This window comes from Leucoraja erinacea, chromosome 6 (assembly GCF_028641065.1).
Source record: "Leucoraja erinacea ecotype New England chromosome 6, Leri_hhj_1, whole genome shotgun sequence".
NCBI classification, from domain to species: Eukaryota; Metazoa; Chordata; class Chondrichthyes; order Rajiformes; family Rajidae; genus Leucoraja; species Leucoraja erinaceus.
The window spans coordinates 59,405,462-59,425,072 of record NC_073382.1 but is presented as its reverse complement, the minus strand read 5'-3'; the positions used below and the strand labels follow the sequence as shown (position 1 = coordinate 59,425,072).

The following is a 19,611-nucleotide window of genomic DNA, read 5'->3' as shown; positions in this document are numbered from 1 at the left end:
TAAGTTTATTTTATGATATTAGCAAATTCCAATGCTTTATTTTTGCCCCAGCATTTACAATTATTATAGTATTGTATAATTTCACAATGCATTTTTTATATTGTTCAACACGTTTCAAAAGAAATGTATAGCCTTGAAAATAAAACTTCTAATAATACACTTATTGTTTTAATTTTAAAAGAAATACATAAATATTAAGCATCATGCTTCGGTTGAAGAGTTTCATAAATCCCAAGGTTTGTACACAGTAATTTTCACAATTTATTCTGAACAAATTAGTATATTTCTTAATACCCATGATGCAGTACTGTATAGACTTTATATGGTACTGTATACACTTTGTATAGAAAAATTGCAATACAGAGGTGCAATTTGCTTTAAGCATTAAAGTGATAATCTAACTGATTTGTTGGGCCTCATTATACTTGTGTAATATTCCCAGTGAGAATGAACATGTAGTTAATAGTGATTAAAATAGCATGCTATGAATTGCTCTCTGGGCTGATCATTGCAGAGCTTTGAAGAGGCTGGTCTTTTCTGGTAGCTTTCCTGCATTTGTTTCCGACTGTTTGATCATGATGGCTTTTGCATATTCTGTTAAATATCTATACTCTAGCTTCAGTAATATGGATTAAAAACTTTTTGTTGTGGCTATGCCTCTGCTAACTTTAAGTATTGATGAGCTGCTATTGCAGAGCTTTTGGTTATAGTAGGAATTGCATAAACATTGCTAAAGTATTGGCACTTTTGAATTAAACTTAATTTTTCAAGGACTGCTTAAAATATGTGTGACATCCTGACTTCTTACTACTTTTTTTTTTAAATGGTAGGTTTTTGTCTCAGCATTTGTATGTTATTTTTCTCTGGACAAATGATTGATAAAAATAAAAATAGGATTTTGTATATAGAAGCTTTAACTCAAAGGCCACTTGGAAAATCACAAATGTATTTTCTTAGCCTGGTTTAAACAATTTACCTTTGAATTTACAAGTCTACATTGAGGTATGAACCAGTACTCTCGTTAAAATTGTTTTAAAAGCTATTGGTAATGACTCTCATACCAATCTGATTTTTCAAAATCGTAAGTGTCCACGTTCATTTTTTTCCCATACAGAAAAATGAAGTTTATGTAGATATGTTTACTGTTGTTATTAGAAATCGATACATGGAAAATTAAACTGACAATACAGCAATCTTGGGTGGTAAAGAGAATACAGGCCACTTATGAACCTTTTGAAGACCTGACAGAATATAAATTGTGGGCATTATTATTACTTTTAAGTCACAGCATGTATGAAGTAAACTAATTGAATATGTATTTAATATTTTTGTATGGTGCAAGTGGTGTGAAGCTGACATGGGAATGTATATCAAATGAAATTCATGCTTCGGATGAGGAACAGCATGTAGTTAATTTCCAGCATTGTTGTAACCCAGTACCCCTTATTAAAATGTATTGTTCTCTACCTTACTGGTCCTGCACTGTGTATATAGAAGTCATACACTGAAGTTAACATGGGGCTGTAACAAAAAAACAATTGTATACCAAAATATTAAACATTTTTAAAAAACCCTGCTGAATTGTTAGGTTTAGTATTTTCAGTTTATTTTTGATAACACTCAAGTTCAGTGTGCCAAGCATTCAAGTAATAGTAACTTTATTACAAAATATCTAAATTATCAGTGACATAACATAATAGTAATAAAATAATCTGAATCGTCATTGCTCCAAGCTATGTATTCTTTGTATGCTTGACGTGGAAAATGTCTACTGTAGTTTCGTGACAATGTCTCAGGTCAAAATCACAGTAACCAATGGAAAATCGGCTCTGGAGACAAAAGATGAAAATGATTGGGAGCATTGTTTATGTCATTAAAAAAAAGTGAAACACATATTTTACAGTACACTACTGATATAGTTTGGACTTCCTAATTTATATTTTGACCTCTCGGTTGAATTTTTCATGTGTATGACTGCCAGCTTATACAGAAATATTGAAAGCTGCATCCATAAACGTTCATGTTGTGTATGAATTGTAACCTAAGATAGACACAAAATGCTGGAGTAACTCAGCGGGACAGGAGAGAAGGAATGGGTGACATTTTGGGTCGAGGCCCTTCTTCAGACAGTCAGGAGCGAGGGAGTTAAAGATATGGAAGAGTAAGGTGTGAAAACGAGAGATCAAAGGGGACGATGATCAAGAAATTGTAGAATGGATCATTGTTAGTTGAGGGGGAGGTGACAACGAAGCATACAATCAGTAGCAATGTTACAAAATTTTGAGATTTAAAAAATCAAGTCATCAATTTATCCCATCAGATAAAGCATAACAATAAGTTTAATTTGACACCTAATTCACTTTCATATCTCAAGTAATAAAAGAGTTATGGCCATTTTCATACTCGGAAATTAGCATCTTGTTCCCTATTGATTTTCTATGGACATAACAAAAAAGCTGTGATCGTGGACAGTCAAAAGCCCATAACCTTCTTAAAAATTAAGAGAACTGAATGAAAATTTCAGTTATTATAGATTGAAGCATTCTGAAACAAATATGAAATAATCTTATTTGGATGACCTGAAATTAAAGCATATAATTAGTTAGTTACCCAATTGTAGCTAATTTCAAGCTTCAATTACTAGATCTAAACATCTATCCATTTCATAATAAATGATTAACATTTTTAAATAGCCCAAGTGTCCAAATAATATTCACAAATAATTCACAATAAAACATGATTTTTAAATCTCATTTACATCAATTTATAGGCCAAATGGAAGGACTTTAGTGTTCAATTGCTGTAAATTAAAGTCAATTTAAATCGGCTTTCTAGTGGGTTCCTGTGAACGCGCTGGTTTAGAACGTTCACATTGCGCTGGATTTGTGCCCCCAAATGCCCAGAAAAATACTGCGGATTATAAAGAGCCCAAAATGAACTATTTGCTATAGAAAACTTTATATACAGGGTTATATACAAGCCCCATTTAATGTAAAAATAAGGTACATACCTTTAATTGTTTGCTTTATAAAACCCTGGGGCTGCGAGAGGTTGCGGGTTGACAAGAGTGATTTTTAAACTACTATAACTATTATACAAGGCCATAAAAACTAATAATACCTTTTGCGACGGGGTCTTTCAGCGATTTATAGTTAATGATTTACTAGGCTGAACATTTTCGATTGCAACAGCCTAGTAAAAATCGCGTTTTAAACCCGCCCCCTCTAAACAGCGGCAAAATCGCGCACATGGGGTAGGGCAGATGCTCAGCCACGATTCAGGTAGGTTTTGTAACATACCTACAATGAGTAAAATTTAATCTGGAAAACAATGAAACTAGGTTGGGGGAGGAATGGAGAGAGAGGGACAGCAAGGATTCCTTGAAGTTAAAGAAGTCAATATTCATACTGCTGAGTTGTAAGCTGCCCAAACGAAATATAAGGTGCCGTTCCTCTAATTTGCGTTGAGTCCACACCTGGAACCGTGGATACAGTAGATAAGGCTGGAGGAGGTGCAAGTGAACCTCTGCCTCACCTGAAAGGACTTTCGGGGTCCTTGGACAGAGTTGAGGGAAGAGGTATAGGGACAGGTGTTGCATCTCCTACGGTTGCAGGGAAAAGTACCTGGGGAAAGGGTGGTTTGGATGGGAAGGGATTCCCCTCTGGCCCCTCACCCTGCATATTAGCTATTTTTTTCTCTGAATTTTGCCCTGATGCAGGGTCTGAACCCAAAACACCGAATATTCCTTTGCCTTCACAGATACTACTTAACACGCACTGTTCCAGCAGTTTAATTTTTGCTGAAATAGCTTCTTATTGCATATTAATTCACCGATTCAAGAGTTTGCTTACTACATAAGATTGAAAGAGGGAGCTTCATCCCTCCATAAAAGAACAACCTCACAGCCCAAGGGAATATTATTGGCACTGAGTCAATCAGGTCATACAGCAATGACTTAAATTGTGATCAAAATATAACTTTAAGAAAGCAAATTTACATCGCCTGTCCGCCATGTTACATTAATAGTAAAGACTATTCAAAACCAACTTAAATAAATTAAGCCATGAAAGTAATACAGACTTTTAACAGTTAACTGGATCAACAAAGGCAGTAATTGTAGCGTAAAATATTCCTCTCACTTGGAAGCCAGGGAGACATAGCACAATTTAGGATATGCTGAACAATTTTCAACAGAAGAAAATACGATGAAAGACTTTGATTAATTAGATGTTTAATGTTTATTCTATGTGTATAATTAATAGATGAATAAAGCAAAGAGCAATCTACTGAAGTAGTTATATTTTGTAATGCTGCAAGAGACCCTTACTTTAAAAAGTGCACATTGATAATTCAAACATTTTAGGATGGGCCTGTCCCAGCAACTGGAACGTTGATCACCAGGGGCATCGGGGAGATGGCCAGCCCTGCCAGCAGTCTGTTCGTTTTTTCACAGTTTTGTTATTTTTAGCATCTGTTAAAAGTTATTTTATGTTCTTCGGTTTATTTTATGTGGGTGGGCGGGGGGGAAATCGGTGTAACTTTTTTTCAAGTTCTTACCCTCCCGGAGATGTGATCAATTTTCAGATCACTTTCTCCAGGCTCTGCGGTCTACCATCGCTGGAGCTGGGAGCCGCCTCGGACTGTCGTGTGCCCCACAGCGGGGAGCAAACTTAAGATCGGAGTGGCTGGGATCCCTTGCCTGGGATCGCTCCCACCGCGGCCTGCGGACTTACATCAAGGGCTCGCAGTTTCGGTAGAGGCCGAGTCGGGAGCTCCAACGCCGCAGAAGGTTCGTCCAGCCCCGACGCGAGGTTTGATCGCCCGGCGCGGGGGAGCTGACATCCCCCCCGATGTGGGAGCTGAACGCCTCGACGCGGAGGGCCCGAATGGAGGGCTCGAGGCCCCCGACCGAGGAAGAACAAAAGGAAGAGACTTAAACTTTATTTCGCCTTCCATCACAGTGAGGAATGTGTAAGGGTCACTGTGGTGGATGTTCATGTTAAATGTGTTTTTGATGTGTTGCTTTTAATTGTATGACTGACCTGGCAGTGAAATTCCTCGTATGTTGCAAAACATACTTGCCGAATAAAATCTGATTCTGATTGTAAGCAACTGGAACGATGCAACTACACACAGACACACACATCTTCCTTCACCAGCCCGTTATGCAGGCGGTGCAAAGCCAAGGTGTTACAGACACACACCGCGATGAACAGGAAGGTTGGCGCTGTAATTAAGACGGCTAGCACAGTGTACGGTAAGTTCTTTAAAAAGGGGGGCGGGGGGAGAAGGAATGGAGACAACTTTTAATAAGCCAGAGATATACAGTTGTGAAACTCGGCGAACATTTAACATTACCGGTCGGTTATCCTTGGTTCTGAAAACTACTGCTTACCTTTTTTTCCCCCAATGAGCCAATGAAATTCACCGGTCAGCACCAGTGACAACCTACAAGAACCTCCGAGAATCTTCGACCTCCTGGCAACCCATTAGGGCCTCTTGGCGGCCCACCTACGGCACGAGAACTCTCGCTACTCTCCATGGCGGCTTCATTCAACATGTTGAAATATTCGCGGTGACCATAATGAGGCCGCGACTAGTTCCCAGAATGCAGGAACTCCTCGCGACCATGAAGATGACTCCCCGGCAACTAGCCATGAACATGTGGTGACTGCATAGTCTCCTGCAGTCGCCTAAAAAGCCACCTAAGTGGGACAGGCCCATTACTTTCAAGAGTGCATATTGATAATTCAAACATTTTATGATCAGGTTATATTCAGATTTCCCTTACTCCATGTTTCTGACCATTACCTGACCTGCTGCCATTACGGTCTTGTTAGTAATGAACATCAAGGTACAACTGGAGAATGAGTTTTCTTCCAATCTATCATGGGACATGAAATCACACCAATCATCTCAAAAGCAACCAGAAATAAGTCTGCAGAGAAGGCAAAGCTACTCCTCCAGGAACTTTGCTTTCTTGCTGCTAATCTTCTGTGGCTGCACTGGATGCAGCAGGAAAATGGGGACATTATAAGGGGACAATAAACAAAAGTTGTTGTAACTAAACCACCTGTTACGTTTTTCACAATTTCATCTCTGATGGTGTAGAATTATCTCATCCTTCAAAAAACAAACCTGTGTTTTTTTAAAGTAATCTAATCCTCTTCCAATCTTGATTATCCACCCATTGTTGAATCTGTCATGAATTAAAATGTTACAATTACAAACATATTTTAAAAAAGGCAGTTTTCTAAAATGAAATGCAAAACATAAATTAATGTTCTCATGAAGATTATAGCAATATAGTAATTTGCACAAGAATGTTAAAAATTAGTTGTAAAAAAGGTTTTATCGCCAAAAAATAGAACCAAGAAGCATCTGTAAATATACCATTCACGTTCTATTGAAGCAGTTTTACATTTCTCTAATTCATAGTTTGGGACATTTAACTTTTAGTATGTTCTCATTTCAGTGTAAAAGCTTGAAGGGATTAGGAAGAATGGAAGCAACATGTGGATTACATCTAGTTATTACTTGCACAGAAATGAAAAATCTATTTAATGTAGAGAAAATTAGCTAAAATCAATGTATTAAGGTAACTAAATAAGGTTACAGATTGGTCAGAACATATCAGTACTCTGAATGGTTTTGTATCCATTGGAGAGTTTGAAGAACCTTAGTCTATTTACATAATTGTAAAAACTGAAACTAATGAAACGCATAAGACTGTGAGCATGTTGTAGAATGAACTAAGATTAAAGCTTCAGGTTATGACCTTTCATCATAATGTATTGCACATACGTAATCAATCTGAAATGTTAACATTGTTTCTTAATCCATGCCTGACCTGCTACATATTTTTTATATCTGTCTGACTTTCTTTGTATTTTACTGTTTACTAAAATGATCTGATATGTGGTCCATACACGATTAAAAGGAATAAATAGTGCTCCTATTTTCCCGTTTCAGCCTTTGGAATACAACGTCAGCTGATGTAGTGGGTGTTAATTTTTTGCATGCCTTCTAGATGGCAGCTATGGTTTCTGAATGGATAAAAGGTTGAATCATAGTAGCTACGTCTTTGTAGATACATAATGTATATTGGACTCTACAATAGTGCAATATTGCAGGAAAACATTTGGTCCATCAAATTCTCTTCATCATTAAGCAAACCAGTTAATTTCACTTTTCTACTACGCCCATGACACTTTTTTATAGTACCTAATTTCTTTGTAAAAGTCATTTGGAAATCTAATTCCATCAGCTTTTAATCTAATACAATGAGCACGCTGTAGACTGCTCGATTGTAATCGTGTATAGTCTTTGACTGGATAGAACACAAACTAAAGCTTTTCACTTTCCCTCTGTACATGTGACAGTATTAAACTGAACAATCCATTTTACCATATTGCATAATTTTATTTTCATTTTATGTCAAATGCTATATAAATGCAAATTTGTGTTAAAAAGAGGAAAAGGCAGGACCAACGTTTTAATTACTCTTACACAAATCTAGATGTTAGTAGCCACTTTGAAGGTACAAATGCAGAATGCTTTCACCATTGTCTCAAATGACAAATAAAGAATGCTAAGATCAGTGAACAAAACCTGCGGACAAAGGCTAAATAACACTAGAAACGATAAATTAGTAATATCTCAAGCTTAAAAAAACCTCTACATCTAAGTTACCTGATTTCTCGATCGTGTATTGAAGGGGAGTATTTCACCTCCAACGTTATATTGTACCTCTGCAATGACTGTTTTATTTCCTCTAGGCCGCTGGTCTGCTGCACATTACCAGCATTCTAAATTGAATAGAATGGTGAAATAAAAGATGTATCAAATTTTCTAACTATAAATGTGGTAGAAATATCATCAGCAATACAGTGTGCAAGTTTCCTATAAATCAAACTTAAAATCATATGAATATAACTATCCAATAATTTTTGGCATCTCCTTAAGACATTTTTTCTTCCTTTTACGGTATTCATACACCATAACTGAAGACATGAACAATCTGCTGTAAGATTCTATCCCTTATAAAATTGGCCGATAGGAAACATACAAAGATAGGTAAGGTGCTCCTACTGTCATATTAATTATGCAAACTATATTTAAAACTTTTTGAATGATGTCCAGGCTTTCGGGTAGTTTAATGACTGGGTAAAGGGCTATTTAACTTGGGGGAGTTTACAGAGTATGGTTAAAGGACAAGATGTGTTCTTGGGTCTACTGACAGCTGTGTATCTCTAAAAAAACACAGCTAAATGTCCACTGCCAATTCTTCACTGCTGAAATTTTACCCCTTAGGAAATTTCACATTATGCACATCATAACTTTAGCTATTTCAACATAGAAGTATATCCAAAAAATTTATTAGTGTGAACATCTGATTCCAAAAACCAGGAGGCACTTTGAATATACAGTAAATGAATTGTTCAACTCCATGTTGGTATTATTAACACTTTTAATAATGTATATGCAGCATTCTAGCTTTAGTTCTTATACTGAATTTGTTACTGCCTTGCAATGAACAATCTGGCCTTCTAACAGTAATATGATGATTCACTGTAAATCACATACATCAAGTGAAGTCAGCAGATGGATAGTTTTCACACTGCAAGGTCCTTTTACAAGCATCTCGCAGAATTTCAAGAAGTTGTACACCTTAAAAAAAGGTATAAAATTAGTATCGTTTTTATAGGTTGTTATTTGTTTTGCATTATTGGTGTGTTACAGTATACAAATTCACTTCATTATCTCAACATATTTGAATAGGGACTGGTATTCAACAATAGGAAACTTCAATTGCTTTCATTTAACAGTAATTGAGATAACATTGTCAATTACATTTGCCTATATAATCTTAATGTCTGGTAAATGTGGGGAAAACTGTAATACCAACAATAACTTTTCTGAACACCCATTGTCATGAAAGTAGTTTGTCAATTAATAAAAATAAAATCAGTGATCTTGTTTACAAATTAAGGCAAAACCAATCAACAAAGCATTCCAATAGCGCAGTGGAATAATTATCACCTGGTGAACATGCCTGATATATGGATCTTCCACCCAGACCTCAGTAACAAATGAATCCAAGTATGGTTTGAACAATTTTTCATAACAAAACCCCGTAGCATCATCTGGAATTTTGATCTGTTCGTGGTATTTTCCTTCTAAAATGCAGAAATTAGTAAGTTTATATACACCTTCATAATATTTTAGTCAGAACTTTGGGATTATAATTATTGCACATCTTTTTTAATTTAGAATTTTAAAATTCTGCATCACTTCATTTGTTAAGAGGAAATATTAAACCACAGGAACACAATGGCACTTGAAGGCAATAATATTATAAATAAAATAATATTAACTTTAAGCAATTGTTTGTGCACAGAACAATTTCTAATTGTGTATTTCAGGTTCAATTCTTTATAGCAGTTTAAGTTTTAAGATGAATTGGTTTATCTTATTCAGAGAAAAATAAAACATTTATGCTGATTTATTATAATTAACTGTACATGTTTAAGAATTCATTAATTATCAGGAAGAAAACTGATTTTTTTTAAATCTGAGGTAACAAATCTTCCATCATTTCATGAGATAACTACTTATTCAGTCCAGCTCTCTTGATAAAGATTTTTATATCCCAAGAACGCAAATGGCAGTTATGTTGCAGCACCAAACGTGGTGAATAAACAGTTGCTTTATTCAGACATAATAGGTTTGAAATACATACATTTGGTCCTCTAACAAATTCTCATTGCTGCTGCAGCTGAGCAAGGATGTTGTCTCTAGCTCAGCTACCTGTCGACTTGTGATCTTCAGGTGAGATCTGCTTAAGTACTAGGACACTCCCCTTAACCAATGACGTCACATGACAGCCCTCATAACCACTGACACGGGTTCGACCGTAAGTGGTCTGACCATCAGGTGACGCCACAGTTAGCATATTTGTTTTAAAATTAAAAAAAACATTTTACATTAAAATATAATAGAAACCTTTATCATTAAAAAATAGCTATTAATTTATTAATGTTCTTTAGAAAAGGACTTCCTGCACTGGATGCAATTGCAACCCCACATGATGATCAGCTGTAACTAGTCATGAAAAATGCCCTCTGAAACCTTTATTCAATTTTAACAAACAGCTGCATTTTCTCCCCATATTAGAACACATTTCCAATAATAGGAAGGTTTAGGTGATTGTTCTTAGAGCATTGTGGTCAGTTATGCTATAGGAAAGATGCCATTAAGCTGGGAATAGTGCAGAAAAGATTTATGAGGATGCTGCCAGGACTCGAAGACCTGAGCTAGAGGAAACGGTTGGGCAAGCTAGCACTTTATTCCATGGAGCTCAGAAGACTGACATTATAGAGGATATTATAGATATTAGAAAATGTGGCTGAATGGGTGACAAGGCATTAAAATAGATGGCATCTTAGACAGTGACAATAGTTACCAAGAATCACAGCGAGATCAGTTGGCAAGTGGGCTGAGGAATGACAAATGGAATGTTTCCAGCATTCCAATAGCAGGAAGAAATATAGAAGGTGGATTAGTAGCAACTGAAATACTTGCCTTCATTAGCTGAGACAAGATAAGAGGAGGGTGGTCAACTTACCACAACTCTGCTCTGGTAACACATTCTTGCTTTCCTATGTCTTGTGACCATAGCGTTCACAACCCTTTAGGATGTGTAACTGGTGGATATTGTATTACGTTTTCTTATTCCTCTTTCACTTTCTTAATCTCATCAACGTACAAGATTAATAGTGTATAGTTAGAGGGAACATTTGGCCCTTTGTTCCATACCAAAGATCTCATGTTAAACAGCAAGGCTTTTAGCCCCACCCATAACCTATCCCTTTTTTACTGGAATGCTCTGACAACCATAGTACAGAGATGCTTTCTTTGGATTAAAAGAAACTGTGGAGATTTGATTTGGTTGAATTATGAAAGAGCCAGATAATAACAGGAATGTTGAACAAGAAATTGGTAAAGAGATTTAATTAATTGGTTAAAGGGTTAGAGGGATATGGAGGATTTTAACTTTTATACCCAAATACCGTGATCTGAAACTTGCTGATTATAAGGCCGGAGAAAGCTGTAATGCTCAGCACATTTAAAAATTACCAGGATAAGTATTTAGGTCCATATATTACAAGCAGAAAACTGGAAAGAAAGAGTTAATAAATCAAAATTTTGCCAACATTAATATGATAGAATTGATGACCTCATGTGAATGTGGAACTTGCTTTCACGGGAGTAGCTGAGGCAAATAACAAAGATGCATTCACGAGGAAAAATATGTAAATGTGTGGGCTTTAAATAGCTTTATTATTAAGGTAGTTAGTAGTTAAACTCCTCCTGTCCCTCTATGCTTCTATAAGAACACTATTCTTAAACTGTATGAAACAAACCCAAGAAGATTCCATTGAAATATTTATGTTACTTTCTATGGTGAGGAGGATTTATTTCGAACATTGCATTGATCACTAATATATCATCATTAAGGGTGTTGAGACGTTGATATAATTATATCACCTGATACTGTAACATTATCCGGGTGTTTGTTTCTGTCACTTTATCACCCTCTCACCCCCCCCAAACTAAAAAGTGTTTAGAAGGAATAGTAAGTAACCCATTGCAGGAAGGATGTGGAGACTTTGGAGAGGGTTCAGAAGAGCTTTACCAGAAAACTGTCTCGTGGGATTAGAGGGTATTAGCTACAAGGAGATGTTGGCAAACTTGGATTATTTTCTCTAGAATGCTGGAGGTTGAGCGGAGACCTGAAAGAAGTGTATAAAAGTATGAGAGGCATTGATAAGGTAGACAGTCAGAACCCTTTTCTCAAGGTGAAATGGTGAAAGACTAGAAAGCATAGCTGTAAGGTGAAAGCAATGCCGGATTTAGATGAAGAGAGGCCCTAGGCTATTCCACTTGTGAGGCCCTTCCCAATCCCCCACCCCCATGACTAGAGGAAGATGGAAGAGTCCACCAGATTGACACTGATGTGCAACCGAGAGTGGCCAATACGATAAGCGGCTGGAAAGCTGCGCTTTTTATTTATATACTTATTGCCAGTGCTAGTTTCGAGTTATCAGCCTAAAACACTATTATTCTGAAATGGAGGGCAAGGAAAATTACTGAAGTGGTGTTTAGAGATTACAGTGCGTTGTGACTGCATATGTAAGAAAGGCCTATAACTGTGTCAAAAATATTATACACCAGGCCCATACGAAGCTTTTCATAAAGGCAGGATTACAAAAGTTTTATGTGAAATAAGTGCACGCAGTGCATATCACAAGCGCAAAACTGAAAGTCCCTTGCGGCCGGGATCCAGGGCCCTTAAGCGGGCTCTGGAAGCTCTAGGATTTTAGATGCTCTCTGGTGCATTCTGAGCCTTATTTTGGAGCATTTTTGCACTAAATTTATGACCAATATTTCAGAAATAATTTTGGTTGAGTCAAGAGTAACAAGTGGATGGAATGGGATGATTGGGGTCATTGTTGTACACATTTTTTAAAATCAAGAATTGAAGTTGACCTTGTTTTAATAATCAAGCTGTACTGTAAAATGTTTTGTAAAATGTTATAGAGAATGCAAACACTGCAAATAAAATACTGTACATTTTTGCAGTAAATAAAACCTTTTATTAGAAAATGTTCAAAAGAATTTACTTAATTACGGGCTAATAATGGGAAAAAAGCTTATACAGGTGCACAACCTTTCATCCGAAATTCTGTAAACCGAAAAGCTCCGAAACCTGGACATTTTTTCCAGGATGTCGTCTACACACCAATGCTCGCGTTTGGCGCCAAACTTGACCCGAAACGACCCACGGTCAACCCAGGTCTGTACTACTGTAGCGGCTGCCTCCTCCCCGGAGACCGGGGAGACACTTAAACATCTGTAAATCATTGCTTAAATGTTAGTCAGTTAGTTTGGAGGGCTTTTATGGGGGGGCGGGTGAAGGGGAAAACTTTAATTCTCCAGAGAACTTTAATACTCGATCCCTGGCTCCGCGGCGCTCCAAATCCAGTGCCGCCCGCGGCCGGCGCACGCAGCCCCAGCTCCGCGATGTTGGGAGTCCGCGGCCACAGCGCTTGGAAGCTTACCGCACGGCAACCCGGAAAGGCATTGCCCGCTCCCCGCTGGTATCCCAGCGCTGCGCCGCCGCCGACTCCCAACATGGCGGAGCTGGGGCTGCGGGGCCAAGGACCGATTTCGCCGGGGTCTGAGCTCCAACCGGCGCCGCTCTCGGCCGGACGCCCGCAGCCCCACGATGTTGCGAGTCGGCGGCCACAGCGCTCCGCAGCTAACGGCACGGCGACCCGGAAAGGCATTGCCCGCTCCCCGCCTCTCCGTCCAGGTAGGGGACTAAGAATTAAAGTTTCCCCCTTCACCTCCCCCCCCCCCTTCACCACATAAAAGCCCTCCAAACTAACTGACTAACATTTAAGCAATGATTTACAATGATTCCCCGGTCTCCGGGGAGGAGGCAGCCGCTCCAGACTTTCCAAGCCGCCCGCGCTACCTATCTAATCTACGCTAAAAATCTTCCATTCCGACATCCGAAAAATTCCGAAATCCGAGAAGTGTCTGGTCCCAAGGCTTTCGGATAAAAGGTTGTTCACCTGTACTCAAATTCTGGAAAAACGCTCCTATACCAACAATAAAAATGTGGATTTCAAACATGTTCGAAACATTACATCTGGAAGAGATGAGACTCCTCCTAGCAGGCAAAGCAGACCACTTTCAAAAGACGTGATCTGCATTTATGGACTTATTACAAGCATAAGGTGCAATAATAATTTAAAAAATAAATGGTGCCAGGATCTGGTAACGGGGGGTGAAAAATACGGTTGGTATATCCCTTTTTGCGGAGTTTTTTTAAAATAATAGAGCGATTGTTACTCTTTCTTTCTTTTCTAGGGTCGATTTCTTAACTTTCTCTAACTCCTTTTTTAATGGGCTTTCTTTTCCCAACACTTTCCTGCACCTTCACTACTCTTTCTCACTTTCCTTACTTCTTTTATTTCTATCTTTTTTAAAGCTCAAAAAAATAATAAAAGAAAAAAAAGAAAGAAAAAAAAAAGAAAATGTTTTGTGTGTTGATTTGATTGCCTGTTACTGTTCCACTGTGTTAGTGTGTGCACATTAAAATATGATGCAAAAAGTCGCAAACTATGGAATTCATATTTTTCAGTATATTTATCAAGGAATAGAAAGCAGTTCCAATTGTTTGATATTATTCATACGGAGGAGAAAATATAATTGCTCTAAAACCTACCTTAATTTTGCAATCTCACTAAAGATAATCCTCCTTTCCTTCTCCCCATTCTCCTTCCCCCTCTCTCTCCCGCCCCATCTGTCTCTCCAAACCCCCTCTCCCCTCACGTCCCCCCAACCCCCCTCCTTCCTCCTCTCTCTCGCTCCCAGGCAGCAAGGCTCCGACTCCGCGCCGCAGACACCGCAGCCCCCCCGGCCCAGCGAAACGGGCACTCCCGCAACTCAATATTCCACTACATATCTAGAGTAGACACGAGTCATCGAGGTGATTGTGTAGAGTGCAAATGGAGATCTGAACGCGCCCAGGCCCACTGCGCAGAGAGACGGCGTCATTTTGCGTCGCTACAGCGTCACTGGCTTTCCCCAACTGCGCAGTCGCGGACGGTCGCAATCTTTTATCCCCTCCAAAACTTCCAGCGGGCTGGAACCAGAATTTCGGGTACTTTCCGTCAAAGTGGAAACGCTGATTGCGCTCCGATTTCTTTTTTTCCTCGGAATTTTTTTTACTCTGGGGAAAAAACACCTTGGCCGGAGGCCCCCTAGAATTTGAGGCCTTGGGCTTCAGCCTATAAAGCCTATAGGTAAATCCGGCTCTGGGTGAAAGGACAAAGTTTAAAGGAGATGTGCGGGTGTGTTTTTTTCTTTAAGTGCTATGTGCCTGGAACATGCACCAGGTGGGAATGGAGACAGATATGGCGTTTAGGAGGTTTTTAAGATAAGTATATGGATGTGCAGGGAATGAAGGGTGTCGATCATGTGCAGGCAGTTTATCTGGGCATCATGTTTGACGCATACAATGTGGGTCGAATGGCTTTTTCCTGTGTTGTACTTTTCTATGTTCTATGTTTCCAAGCATTGTTTCTGTGAGCTTAGACAATTATCCTCCTCCTTGATAATAATGTTTATTTTTTATGCAGCTAACTGCTCAGTGACATGGCTGATAGGTTATTTCTTTCCTTCACCAGGGGTCATTGTAACTGTATTTCGTACCTTCCCAGATGAGATCAGTTAAATCAGCCTGGACCAGGAAATTAATACAGCTTTTTTCTTTTCTGTATGGCGCAGTATTAGAGTAAACAATTGAATTATTATTCTAACTTCTGAAGCATTTGGAACATTTACAATTTGAAGCAAAAATAATGTATTCTAATAATTAGATCTTACATGAAAAAATATGCCAAATGTGGAACTTACAAAAATATTACTGCAAAAATAGTTACTTTCTTTGAGGTCATTCAGTTGTTCTTTAATTTTTTCTGCTCGATCCATGTAGTCTGCTATCTTCTTTCGATAATGGACTTTTTTAGCTTCTTCCTTTGTAGCTGTTAAAAGAAAAAATCCTTAATTCGTCTGCCGATCATGTTATACATGACCGTATAATAGTTTTGCATCCTGGTTCTATTTTTTTGTGAATTTTTTACTTTAATGACTCGTGCTAAGATGCACTACGTTGATTTTGGAAACCCTCTGGTATTTCTTTCATCACAGACAGCTGAAAAATAATTTGGCAATATAAACAAGACTGCTTTCACTTTAAACATAGACCATCCAATGCTGGGATCACCGTTACAATCTGCTTGAACTGCATTTTGTATTTGTTTTCCAACCCAAGACGTGGTGCAGTTAATTAGTTTTTAAGAAGGAACTGCAGATGCTGGAAAATCGAAGGTACACAAAAATGCTGGAGAAACTCAGCGGGTGCAGCATACTCTATGGGGTGAAGGAAATAGGCAACGTTTTGGGCCGAAAACAGGGTTTATGTGTACCTATGGTGTGCTTGATGTGCTTCTGCTTTATTTAGATTAGCCATCGAATTTGGTTTCACGTCTTGGGCTTTCGGGCCTAATATACTTTAGTTGTCCCCAATATAGATTTTATACACAGAACAATCAAATTAGTGTACAAAAAGAACGCAACTCTATATAACCTTCATAGAGGTTTACGTCTGTGGATATGGTCAGCACTATTTCACTGCTTGTGTCCACACTAAGTCAGACGAAGAAGAGTCCTGACCCGAAACATCACCTATCCATGTTCTGCAGAGATGCTGCCTGACACGCTAAGCACTTTGTTTTATTTTGTAAACCAGCATCTGCAGTCCCTGGTTTCCACATACTTGCTCTGTGCATTATTTTTCTGTAAGTAATTTATTCTTCTGCTTCTGAGTTAGTGCTCATGTTCAGTTTACATAGTTCGTGTGAAAAACACAATTTTTATAATTATTTGTTTTACTTTCTACTTTATTCATAACTAAGGAATTGTAAACGTATTTACTTTTACAACACAGCATTAAATACATTATGTTCACTTGAGTTCAAAGTGTTGGCAAGTTACATTCAATATAAGACATGGAGACATCATCACAACTCTATAAATATGCATTAAACACATTGATTCTGTGTAAAATGGTGATTGAAGTTTACTTCTATGGAGATGGTCAGCACTGTAACACTATTTGAATCCACACTAAGTGTGGGCAGGTGCTTCAGCAGAGTCCTACATATGCACGTTTCACTTCACAGTGAATGATCAGAAGTAGATCCTGAAGATATTTTCCTCTGTAATCCATGGAAACTGGAACAATTATCAATGAAATATCTGTAGAAGGGTCCCGACCCAAAATTGAAGTTCTCTGGAGATGCTCCCTGACCCACTGAGTTACTCCAGCACTTGTGTGTATTTTTTGGTAAAACAACATCTGCAGATCTCTGTCTCTACAATTATCCATTTGTTGTCTTTTTATTTGTTGTAGTTGATGTAAAGGCTTATTCATTACAGGCCAAAACCTAAAACTGCAATCTTCCATTCTGATTCAGTAACACTGCACACTTGCCCAATAAAACAATCAAATAGCTTAAAATATTACTTACCATACGATAAAACTTTACTCATCCTCGGAAGGAAATAATATAGAAATATAAAATAGAAAGGTGACATTTCAGGTTGGGACCCTTCTGATATTTCACTGATAATTGTTACAGGTTCCAAGGATTACAGAAGAAAATATCTTAAGGTAATATCTATGGGGAAATGAAATTATTTTCTGAAGGTTCTAGAATTCAATTTATAAAATAGTGAATAAACTAGTAAATCACAGAGAGAACTTTTAACGCTTATCACCTTTCAGAACTTCCATCAGAAGATGGATGCCTTCCTGATAACAAACCAATGCATCTGGCAAGCGGGATTCATTGTCCAATTCGATCGCCCTCTTCAGCACAGTCACGGCTGAGTTCTCCATTCCTGCCAACACACTCTGAGACATGGCAGCTGAATCTACAGTTAATGGAAGTTGATAAAACACATTTAAAACAGCAATAAATGCTAACTGGATATTAGAATAAAACTCAAGATGTTTCCTCATAAACATGGGTTTAATGTTATTGGACACATTAAGAAACATATTTTGGCCACTAAACCTTGTTCTAATAAAATCAAGAGTGTCTATCTAATTGGAAGAGGTTGAATGAAAATAAACTTCCTTTTCATGTCTTTAAGTTTGATCATGCTATATTATTTCTTCACCATGAGGGCACATGGGGTGGAAATATCTGAGGTACAATGATGGTTGGGAAGCAAGGGCGGGGGAACAACAAAAAGGTGACAGAGCAGGATTGGATCTCTTCACAATAAGGCAAACAATGATGGTTAGATGTGGGGATTGATTCTGGTGAAGATGGGCAAGTGGAGGAATCCATGAAAACTTGGGAGGGATCAGCAATATAATGGGAGATAGAGAGGGAGCTTGATGTGGCCTGTTGTACAAAACATTTATTTTTTCAAATCTGCATTTTCTTTTGGTGTTTAGAATAAAACTGTGAACCTTAGCTTAGCATCTCATATTATAGACTTTGTGAAATGGCATTTTGAAATCTATTTAAATACCATCCACAGACATGCCCCTGGCAATTGCTATGTTTACCTCTTCAAATAATTTTCTATTTTGACAATTACTACACTTTATAAATTCATATTGACTTTTTGACAACAAAGTTAACTCCAGACGAGAGTATAATAGGGCTGAGTTAGAGAGTTAGGAATAAATATTATGTTGACGATTTGGACCAAGTTTACAAAATTAGGTACAAGTATCGGAATACAGTGTAAGTGAACAGAAAACTATAGCCGATAAATTCAACTCCCACAGATGAAATTGAACCAAATTTCAGGACCAAACAATGAAGATGAGAATGGACCGGTCTCACTAATAGTAAAATAGTAACACCAAGATTTCCTATGGATGGCGAGAAATCCCAGTTATCAGATCAATGCAGGAAGAAACAGCGATGTAAAAAGCTTAAAGGAAATTACTTCTCAAAATCCATGTCTTTGGCTACTCTGCAGTTCTTCCCTCTCCCCAGTTATTCGGTCAGTCGTGTTTCTAATTACTTTCTGCAACTGGTAACTCTGTGATTCCACACGGAAACAGTTTTCTCCATTTAATCCCTGTGATATCTCTTTCCTCTCGGTCTGATTCATCACCCGCGTCGTTACTTTCGCCTGCGCCGATACTTACTGTCACCCGATACCCGAGGATCTTGTCCTTCCAAAGGCCAGAAAAGTGCCACTTAGTGGTCGCTTGTGTCAGGGATCACGTAAAATATAGCAATGTAATCGCATCGTAGCACAAGGATAATTGCTGGGAGTGAGCGGGGCGGGGTTAAAATAATATATCACTAATAGGATCGATTCTGGCCAGAATGCAGGAAGACAGTGTTTATAAACGCCGGTCGCTGCTGAGAGTTGAACCTGCCTGGGGCAAGGGCGGCTGTGACTGTGAGCCGGGTGGGGCCTGTGCGCGGAGATGTTTTGACCAGGAGAACGTTTAAAACACAATAAAAACGGAAAATGCTGGGGCCACTCAGCGGGACAAGCGGCACCTGTTGCAAGGAAAGCAATCGCGGATGTGGTTCGGGCCTGGGGTTGAGGGGACCGCGGGGCGGGGCGGGGCCAAGCTGGAGTGACGTGTGATGGGGCAAGGACCACGTCTGAGTGACGGTCGACAAAAATGCTGGCGAAACTCCGCGGGTGAGGCGGCATCAAAGATACTAGTGGAGCAGTATCTGGGCAGCATCTATGGAGCGAAGGAAATAGGCGAGGTTTCGGGTCGAGACCCTTCTTCAGCAAGTGACGAACCAGTAGGATCGGGACCAAATATCCTATAGCAGATCGGGACAATGCATCAGTGACGTGTGAAGAGGGCGGGGCCTATGTCGGAGTGACGCATAAGTAGGGGAGGGGCCTATGCTTCACTGACGTATGATGAGGTCGGGGACTATGTCTGAGTGACGAATCAGTGGGATCGAGGCCAAT

General features: G+C 38.7%; 1 protein-coding gene across 2 annotated transcripts; it reads right to left on the bottom strand.

The window, feature by feature from the left end:
* Positions 1–18: 18 nt before the first annotated feature.
* On the bottom strand, positions 19–19,462 carry mitd1 (MIT, microtubule interacting and transport, domain containing 1). Of its 2 annotated transcripts, XM_055637180.1 has the most exons (8): positions 18,815–19,458; positions 17,419–17,574; positions 15,519–15,620; positions 9,043–9,179; positions 8,587–8,670; positions 7,693–7,808; positions 6,139–6,199; positions 19–1,829 (listed from the first exon to the last, which is right to left on the bottom strand). In XM_055637180.1, exons 2-8 carry the CDS (start codon positions 17,561–17,563, stop codon positions 1,734–1,736), a joined length of 741 nt encoding a protein of 246 aa, XP_055493155.1. In that variant the 5' UTR covers positions 17,564–17,574; positions 18,815–19,458; the 3' UTR covers positions 19–1,733. The 2 variants fall into 2 exon arrangements, with proteins under 2 accessions (XP_055493155.1, XP_055493156.1); XM_055637181.1 differs by lacking the exon at positions 9,043–9,179 and having other exon boundaries at positions 15,493–15,620; positions 18,815–19,462.
* Between the last annotated feature and the right edge of the window lie 149 nt (positions 19,463–19,611).